This window comes from Lactuca saligna, chromosome 2 (assembly GCF_052625555.1).
Source record: "Lactuca saligna cultivar CGN05327 chromosome 2, ASM5262555v1, whole genome shotgun sequence".
Lineage (NCBI taxonomy): Eukaryota > Viridiplantae > Streptophyta > Magnoliopsida > Asterales > Asteraceae > Lactuca > Lactuca saligna.
The window spans coordinates 10,187,087-10,196,941 of NC_136418.1; the positions used below are offsets into that span (position 1 = coordinate 10,187,087).

The 9,855-nt window shown below is 35.3% G+C and overlaps 2 protein-coding genes across 2 annotated transcripts; one reads left to right on the forward strand and one right to left on the reverse strand.

Moving 5' to 3' along the window:
• Nucleotides 1-492: 492 nt before the first annotated feature.
• LOC145030680 (serine/threonine-protein kinase BSK1-like) lies at nucleotides 493-5,882 on the forward strand. Its single transcript, XM_078979074.1, has 9 exons — nucleotides 493-1,107; nucleotides 1,925-2,060; nucleotides 2,313-2,446; nucleotides 2,534-2,639; nucleotides 2,793-2,878; nucleotides 2,968-3,156; nucleotides 4,290-4,454; nucleotides 4,541-4,654; nucleotides 5,445-5,882. Exons 1-9 carry the CDS (start codon nucleotides 790-792, stop codon nucleotides 5,685-5,687), a joined length of 1,491 nt encoding a protein of 496 aa, XP_078835200.1. The 5' UTR covers nucleotides 493-789; the 3' UTR covers nucleotides 5,688-5,882.
• A 100-nt stretch (nucleotides 5,883-5,982) lies between these two features.
• Nucleotides 5,983-9,553, reverse strand: LOC145030678 (ATP-dependent zinc metalloprotease FTSH, chloroplastic). The gene is made up of 5 exons (XM_078979073.1): nucleotides 8,089-9,553; nucleotides 7,761-8,007; nucleotides 6,713-6,896; nucleotides 6,419-6,590; nucleotides 5,983-6,320 (listed from the first exon to the last, which is right to left on the reverse strand). Exons 1-5 carry the CDS (start codon nucleotides 9,385-9,387, stop codon nucleotides 6,096-6,098), a joined length of 2,127 nt encoding a protein of 708 aa, XP_078835199.1. The 5' UTR covers nucleotides 9,388-9,553; the 3' UTR covers nucleotides 5,983-6,095.
• Nucleotides 9,554-9,855: the final 302 nt, after the last annotated feature.

Sequence of the window (9,855 nt, forward strand, 5' to 3'; positions counted from 1 at the left end):
ATTTGTCTTGTTTTTGCAGCATGTCTTTTTGATTGCTCGTTAGGAAAGGTTGCTGACAACTGTCTACCACGTATCCGGAAGACCACATTGCAACACAACCCTAGGTGTGATCGGAGAGTGTGACACACTTAATTATTAATTTTATTATAAATGTTATATAAAAATTAAGTGGGTTATACTTAATTTTTATATAACATTAATAAAAAATAAATAACATGAAAACTAAATGATGACAAAATAACCATTTTACATTTAGAGACTAATAAAAAAACTTTTGAACAAAGTGAAAAATAACTTTCCCATAAACACGTCCATGAATGATGAATGTAAATTAGCATAAACTATAGTCAAATAAGCAACATAAAATATATATTCTTAGTTTCCTCGTATCTTACACTTTTCATCTAATTTGTCGGAATCTATATGTAAAACCTGTAGTCGACAAGGTTTAGGATTTTCCGCGGAGATAATTCAAGAACTGTATATGGGTCACGGCCTTTTTTTTTTTTCCACTTTCATCTTCTTACCGACTTTCAGATCTCTCTCTATCCACACGACAACATGTATACATTTAGACGCCTCCAAACTTTTCAATATCTGAATCTTTGTGTATTTTCCTCTCATTAAATTAAAAAAACTCAAGTAAAAAACAAAATTTCATCTACATATCAACATTTTATGTCCTTTTAGAGTACAATAATTTCTTGTGTGAATATGGCTGTTCACTGATAAAGAACGGAGCTTCCGTTTTCAGAAGATTCAAGTTTTTTTTTGGGAGGTTTTGGAGTGATGGGTTGTTGTAGTTCGTGTTTTTCGAAAGAACCCACATCAGAAAAAGATAATATTCACAAGAGTACTCAGCGTCACTCGCCATCGAACGGAAAAGGTGCTGCTTTCGCCGGAGATGGTGGCGGCGTGCCTGTGTTTTCTGAGTACTCACTGGCGGACTTGAAGGCTGCAACTAATAACTTCAGTTCAGAGTTTATCGTTTCTGAAAGTGGCGAAAAAGCTCCGAATGTTGTTTATAAGGGCCGGCTTCAGAATCGGAGGTGGATTGCTGTGAAGAAGTTTTCAAAAATGGCGTGGCCTGATCCGAAACAGTTTGCGGTATCGATTTCTATTTATTATTGTTGCTTTGATTCGGGCATTAGGGTTTACTGTTTATTTGAAAGGTTAGGGTTTACAGTTATTTGGCTCTCCTTTAGAATAACATTATGTGGTTGAATAAGCTTGCGCAACTGGTTCTTGCTGTTACGAATGAGTTCGCATTTGGGTGATTGAAGTTTTCAGCTTTACTTGAAATTTTAGGGTTTTTAGGGTATAGTTTGTTTGTTCATTGCAAGTATATATAGCTTAGAATGTGTTAGGATGCAGTTATATGATATTGAATAATCAAAATGAGCTAATTTGATCTCTTCATAATGTTAATTGTTGGGCAAATACTGGTTATTTAAGGAAGTAATAGACGAGATTAGGGTATATAAGTAATTTGCCTTTTGATAATCAATTTTCTGTAGTTATAATTGAAGTAGTTACCTTATAAGTGATGACTTGATATTGGTTCTATGTAATATGTCACTTAATTAGCATTTATATGGCAATTAGGTTTTAGCATTTGTTGACCAAATATTCAAAATCACTGTTGCCAAATGATCCAATTAACCAGTTTTCCCAAGTTTAATAAACCTAATTGGAAAATAGAATAATTTGTTACCCAAATTAGTAAAATTGAGATAGTTCATTGTTGGTTGCTATAACAGTCAATTAACCCTAATAATTATAAATAGAAGTAGGTTACCCAAACATCATAGCAACTCAAACTCGTTAAATTCTTTTTATTTGTTGTTCCTCATTTTCTTGAATAATTTTTAATGACACATGTATTAGTTGAGAATAATAATTGTGATATTTTTTTTCTTGAAAGGATGAAGCATGGGGGGTTGGAAAGTTGAGGCATAATCGGGTGGCTAATTTGATTGGATATTGCTGTGATGGAGACGAAAGGCTACTTGTTGCAGAGTATATGCCTAATGATACTCTAGCAAAACATCTATTTCACTGTATGTATTCATAACTATAATTCCATCTTACAATTCCCATTTCCATTCTCAAAATAATGTCGGAATTTTAAATTTGAATTCATTTGTCATAGGCTTATCCGCTTATGAATAATCATAATCAGATGTAATAAAATACGTTGTAGGAAGTGGTGTTGAATGTTTGGTGAATTCTGTTTATTAGAAAGTAATACTATAGATACTACGAGGACATATAAGTAATTTAACCTTTCTGTTTGCCTTTGTCTTCAACAGGGGAGAATCAAACGATCGAATGGGCAATGCGTTTACGTGTCGCTCTTTGTATTGCTGAGGCGTTGGATTATTGCAGTACTGAAGGTCGTCCATTGTATCATGACTTGAATGCTTATAGAGTTCTCTTTGATGAGGTACTGTATTTTTATTTTATTTTATAAAAAAAAGATTTCTATATTTTGTTTGAATTAAATTGATAATTTTATTGGAAAATGTTGCAGAATGGTGATCCAAGGCTTTCGTGTTTTGGGTTGATGAAAAATAGCAGAGATGGAAAAAGTTACAGCACAAATCTTGCTTACACTCCTCCCGAGTATCTTAGAAATGGTATTACCCCCTCTCCCCCTTCCCCCCCCCCCCCCCCCCCACCCCACCCCACCCCACTCACCCACACACATCACCAAAAATTTTTGGTGAATTTTGGCTTTGAAGATTAAATTGACCTTTTTTTTTTTTTTTTTTTTTTTTTTTCTTTTGTAGGGAGAGTGACGCCAGAGAGTGTTAGTTTTAGCTTTGGGACTGTACTTTTGGATCTTCTGAGCGGAAAGCATATTCCACCAAGTCATGTAAGTAATTCCGATTCCGATTCCGATCCTACACGATTCCATTACTTCCTCTAGTTTCGATTAATGAATGAGATATGATATTGTTGTAGGCACTTGAAATGATACGAGGAAAAAACATTCTTCTTTTGATGGATTCACATTTAGAGGGTAACTTTTCAACTGAAGAAGCAACGGTTGTGTTTGATCTTGCTTCACGATGTTTGCAGTATGAACCAAGGGAACGACCAAATACTAAAGATTTGGTTGCCACACTTGCTCCATTGCAAAACAAATTAGATGTGAGTTCCTACTTTTCTCTTTATGTCTCACTAGAGAAATAGCAACATACTTGAAACCTATTTCAGTTTTCTTTCTTATTAAAGCATTGTACTTTGAAAAACCATCCAACTATAAAAGTGAAAATTACTTTTTTATTTGGATGACGTTGCTATAGTTGGATAGATTTTTCAATGTATATTGTTGTAATAGGAAGAATTAAAATTAGGATGCTAAAAGGAAATGAGTCAAATGGGTTCTGCGGTTACACCCTTCTTGATTGTTCTATTAGATAAAATCATATAATTTAGGGCTAAATGCAAGAAATAGCAATCTCATTTAATTGTTTTGTTTATTATAGTTTCACTTATTTTTTTGCCTAGAGTAAATTACACAAATGGTCTGTATGGCTTGGGATAATTTGCACGTTTGGTCCCTAACTTATTTTTTTAACTCGGAAGGCCCCTACTATTTGTTTTTGTTACGCGTTTGGTCCCTACTTGTTATGCTCTTGGTCCTTGTCTTACCTAAAAAGACTGTTATTCAAATAGGGAAAAATGGTGGGGTAGGTAAGGTAAGGTGAGGGGTTGGGGTACTGGGGTTGGGGTGTGTTTATTTAAATAAATTAAAAAATCGAGGGAAAAATAGTCTTTTTAGGTAAGATAGGGACCAAACGCGTAACAAAAACAAACAGTAGGGACCTTCCGAGTTAAAAAAATAAGTTAGGGACCAAACGTGCAAATTACCTCAAACCATAGGGACCATTCATGTAATTTACTCTTTTGCCTATTAGAGCGCTGTACTTTGAAGAAGCTACCCTAATTATAGCAATATCATCCAAATACAAAGAAATTTTCAATCCTATAATTAAAAAAAAAAAAACTATATGTGCAATTCTATTATTAGGTAGATTTTCGAATTACAATTTATAAATAAAAAAAACTTGGAACTACAGTTATTTATTGGAAAGAAATAGAAGCAGGATGCTATAATACACAAACAAAATGGAGTAGATTATTCAAAATACAATGTTGTAGTAGAAAGAAATGGAAGTAAAATGCTATATAATACACACTCAAAAGAAAAGACATTGCGATTTCTTGAATTTAGCTATTTATTGTAATGATATTTTTTTTGAAAAAAAAAATATTTATAGGTTCCTTCTTATCAAATGCTGGGGATACCAAAACATGAAGAAGCACCTGCAACCCCTCCACACCCTCTTTCTCCAATGGGTGATGCATGTTCAAGAATGGATCTGACAGCTATTCACCAGATATTAGTGATGACACATTATAAAGATGATGAAGGCACCAATGAGGTGATCATAATATTTTAACTTTAGTTTGATAAAAATTCAACTTATTGATTTTGTGAAATTAATATATATATATTTTTTTGTTTCAGCTGTCTTTTCAAGAGTGGACACAACAAATGAGGGATATGCTGGAGGCAAGAAAGCGTGGGGATCTTGCTTTTCGTGATAAAGATTTTAGAACAGCCATCGATTGCTATTCCCAGGTATTTATTTTTGCTTTATTTCTAGTGATAAATTCAAGAAATAGCAACATACATTAATTTGTTTGTTTGTTATAGCATTCTTCTTTCACTTTTTTCTATAATAACATTATGCTTTCAACTTTTTTGTCAAGGTTTTGTACTTTGACAAATCTACCCAATTATAGTGAAATCTTTTAAGCACAATGTTGTATCCAGGAAGAAATGAAAGACACTATTATAAGCAAATTAACCAAACTTTTTGCATTTAACACTTTGTTTCCACCACTTTTGGGTTTTCTCTTATCAAAGCTTTGTACTTCAAAAAATTTATATAGTTTTAGCATTGTACTTAAAAAATTTTCTTATGACTTGGTATTTTGAAAAATCAACTTAATTATAATACTGACATTTTTTTATTTATTTAGATGACATGGCAATGATTGGATAGAATTTTCAAAGTACAATGCTATAAATATTAAAAAATAAAAGAAATATTCTATAATAAGGAAAAGAAAATTAAAAGTATGTTGTTATTTCTTCCATTTAACCTTTGTTGATACCATAAAACTTCATCCCTACTTTTAGTTTCGTTAACACTCCACTATAGGAGATACAAAATGTCTTGCTACTAATCTCCCACAAAATCACATTTTTAACCCCTTGAAAAACGTTGGAACAAGTGTGACAGGGGTCTGCTCTCTTGTCTATGCAAAAGATGTAATCGAAAATAGCCCTAGAAAGTCTGTCTAATACTGCTTATGTGTTCAAATATTTGTTACATGATTTTTAATTGTTATATTTGTACATGTAGTTCATTGATGTGGGCACAATGATATCCCCAACCGTATACGCAAGACGCAGTCTATGCCACCTCATGTGCGATCAACCCGATGCCGCCCTCCGAGACGCCATGCAAGCACAGTGTGTCTTACCCGATTGGTCGACCGCCTTCTACATGCAAGCCGTCGCGCTCGCCAAACTCGACATGCACAAAGACGCAGTCGACATGCTAAACGAAGCCGCCACTCTTGAAGATAAAAAACGCGCCAAATAATCTCAATCCAAAAAAAAAAAAAAAAAAGAAGAAATCAAATATTGTTGTCGTAAAATAGTCGTGCTATAACGAGATAAGATTTTATTTAAATCCCGTCTATTTTATTTTACTTTTTGTTATCCCGAATGTGTGAAGGAAATGTACATCGATTTGTCAAACTTAAGTTTTTACATATAAATTGCGCAAATTTTCCTACTTGAAGACAAAAAACGCACCAAATAATGTTGATCAAAAAAAAAAAAAAAAGAAATCAAATATTGTTGTCGTAAAATAGTCGTGCTATAACGAGATCAGATTATTTAAATCCCGTCTATTTTATTTTACTTTTTTTAAAATCCCGAATGTGTGAAGAAAATGTACATCGATTTGTCAAACTTATGTTTTTACATATAAATTGCACAAATTTTCCTAATCTAGGATGTAGAGTTCAGCTTTCCCATCGATGAAAAGGCTCATGAATTCTTCACCATCGACTGTTTCTTTCTCCATTAGAAGTTGGGCGAGTTTATGCAAAATGTCGATTTGTGTTGTGATGATTGTGGTTGCCCTAATGTATGCTTTCTCCACAAGTTCACGTACTTCTGCGTCTACAATATCTGCTGTTGCCATGGAATAATCTTTTTGGGATGACATCTATATAAAAAAAAAAAAGAGAAAGCCCGACTTCAATAACTTTAATATCTTTGAAAGTTATGTTATCGAAATGTACAAATGGATGGATTGTTTGATACCTGTTGACCCAAGAAGGGATTTCCACCACCACCTCCAATTGCTATTTGACCAATCTTCTTGCTGAATCCAAATCTCTCAACCATTTGCCTTGCTACACGAGAAACTTGCATGAAGTCGTTTGATGCTCCGGTTGTAACATTGTCTTTTCCAAAAATAACCTCTTCCGCAACCCTATACAATATGGTTGATGGTGTCATATGGAGTCCTAATTAGGCTTAAAAACTATCCAGAACCAAATATGGCTGGTAGGGGCAAAACTGTCTTTTTCAGAACTACATAAGTATGTATTGTACCTTCCACCAAGTGCAACAGCCATTTGGTTTTCAAGGTAACTTCTGCTATATAAACCAGATTCGAGTCTTTCTTCACTTGGGGCAAAAAATGTAAGACCACCTGCTTGACCACGAGGAATGATGGATATCTTTGCTACAGGGTCATATTCGGGCATTAGGGCACCAACTAGAGCATGTCCAGCCTCTGCAAATTCAACACAATTAATTAGAATTTATATTGACAAATGTGTTTTGTTCCTAGTAAATTAATGACTACAATACCCTTGAGGACCAAAATTAGTGTTACACGGATTAGTTACAAGCAAGGTGTTCTATCTCACAATAAGCAAAAAAGTTATAAACTACCTTTCTTCGTTAAAAGGACTGTAATGGGCAAATAGGTAATTTAGCTTGAATTTTTTTTCATACAATGGAATAACACAATTCTCACAAGATAGGGGGCGTAAAAGGTAAAACATGTTCTCGTTACAATGATATTTTCCTCTTAGCAAAATGTCTAAATTATCCTTGTTTTTCTAATGTCAGAAGATCATAGTTATAGACTTATAGTGATAAAAGGTAATAGACAAATAGGTACTTTTGGGCTTTTGGCTATAGCCGCTATACTACTTTCTAGAGAATAAAACAATGGAGTTTCAGGAGAGAACATAGGGTGTAAAAGTAAAGAATGTCCAGCCACCATGTTATGCAAAAAGGTCTAAAATACCCTTTTGTAGATCATAAGCATAAGGTCAACAGGTACTGTGATAATAGGCACTCAACAAAAGGAAAATTCCGTTTGAACTTTATCAAAATCGCAGAACATGACTTTTCACAAGCACGTTTCTTATCAAAATGTCTAAACTACCCTTTCTCCTTTCTGGTTTTCATGTGAAGGGGAAAAGGAGAGACAGGTACATATGTGTGTTTACGGTGATATGATACGGGAGAAGTAGAGAGATAGGTATATATAATTGGTTACCATGATATGAAATGTCTAAAATACCCTTTAGTTGTTTATCATGGGAAGAGAAGAGTAGAAAGACAGGAATGTTAAAAGTTTAGTTACCATGATATGCAACGAGCTTCTTTTTCTCTTCTGAAACAACCGCATTTTTCTTCTCAGGGCCAGCAATGATTCTCTCAAGAGCATCTGATATCTCATCTTTGCTTATTTCCTTAAGGTCACGTCTAGCAGCAAGAATGGCTGCTTCATTCATCAGGTTTTGCAAATCAGCTCCTGTGAAACCTGGTGTTCTCCTAGCAACCTTATCAAAATCCACATCTTTTGCAAGTGATTTTCCCCTTGAATGCACCTGTGCAACATATAAGAAACTTCAGATACTTTTTTTCTTTTTGACTAATTTCATGACACAATAAAAAGGATATGATCAAACCTGAAGGATCCGGACTCTACCAGCAACATCAGGCCGGTCAACTGTCACCTGTCGGTCAAACCGCCCAGGTCTCAACAAAGCAGAATCAAGAACATCGGGTCTGTTAGTAGCAGCCAAAACAATGACACCAGAATTACCCGAAAAACCATCCATTTCTGTCAACAATTGATTAATGGTTTGTTCTCTTTCATCATTCCCACCACCAAGACCTGCACCTCTTTGTCTTCCGACTGCATCTATTTCATCAATGAACACAATGCAAGGTGCTTTTGATTTCGCCTTTTCGAACAAATCCCTAACTCTAGATGCACCAACACCCACAAATAACTCAACGAATTCTGATGCAGCACATGAGAAAAATGGCACACCAGCTTCTCCGGCCACCGCCCTAGCCAAAAGGGTCTTCCCGGTTCCTGGTGGTCCCACGAGGAGACACCCTTTTGGGATTTTAGCTCCGAGGGCTGTGTACTTATCTGGGTTTTTCAAGAAATCAACGACTTCTTGGAGCTCTAGTTTAGCTTGATCTGCTCCGGCGACGTCTGCGAAAGAAACGCCGGTTTCTGGGACTTCCTGGAACTTGGATTTTGACCTTCCGAAATCCATAGGTCCGCCGAGGCCGCCTGGTCCACCGCCGCCTCCTTGGGATCGGCGGAATAAGAAGAACAGACCACCGAAGGCTAACAATGGGAACAATAGGTTGCCAATGAACCCGAGAAGGCCGTTACTGGCTTCACCTTCTGACACTGATATATCAACACCGTTCATTGCTAAGATGTCGATAAGATCAGGGTCGTTTGGGACGACTACGGAGGCTCTACGGCCGTCCACGGCGGTGAGCTGTAAAACGCCACCGTCTTTGTTGAATCTAACCCTTTCGACTTTCCCTTTCTTGACTGCATTTAAGAACTCGCTGTATCTCCATTGGCTACCTTCAGGAAGGTCGGAACTGGCCTGGGGTTTTGGTGCAGTGAGAACATTCGATTGTGAAAACGGTAAAGAATTTGTTGATGGGTTTTGTTTAACTAACTCAGCTTGAAGTGGGGCTTGTGGCGGTGGTGGTGGTGGACTGGTGTCCGCTAAGGCTTGTGGTGTTGTGATTGAAGAGAATAGCAGAGCAGCTAAAGTGGCTTTCGATTGAAAATTGAAATCATTTGAGGAATTGGGTTTTTTGCTAAGAATTGATTGCGGGATTACGAATCTATTCCTTAAGGTTTTGTGGGTTTTAGGCGTTGGGGTTGAGAGCAAGACATTTGAGCCAAAGAAATTGGAAGAAAGAACAGTATTGGTGGCGGAAGCCATTAATGAAGCTTTTGAGTTTTTTTTTTTTTGGTAGAGGTTTTCTTGAATTCGATCAATCAAGTGTATAAATATTGGGGAATCGTGTGAAAAGCGATTGAATTTGAGGGAAATGGGTTTGATTTTTATGTGAAGGAAATAGGGGTTTCATGCATCAACCAAAGCCATAGGTTTTTGAGTGTTGGATTGGATTGCATCTACGTGTTCCTATAATCACCCTGTTATCTATAACTCTATTTTTTAAAAATTTTATTTTTATTTTTATTTTTATTTTTATAGTTCAAAGTACACCATGGGTTGTTTCGGATTTTGCTTATTTAAAATTTTTTATTTTTAAAATGTTTGTGCATAATAAAATGAAATCTTTAAAAAATTTTATTTTTAAAATGTTTATGCATAATAAAATGAAATCTTGTAAAAATGATTAAATTAGTTTATGTGATAGGTAATAAATTTTATAATTGTAAAATG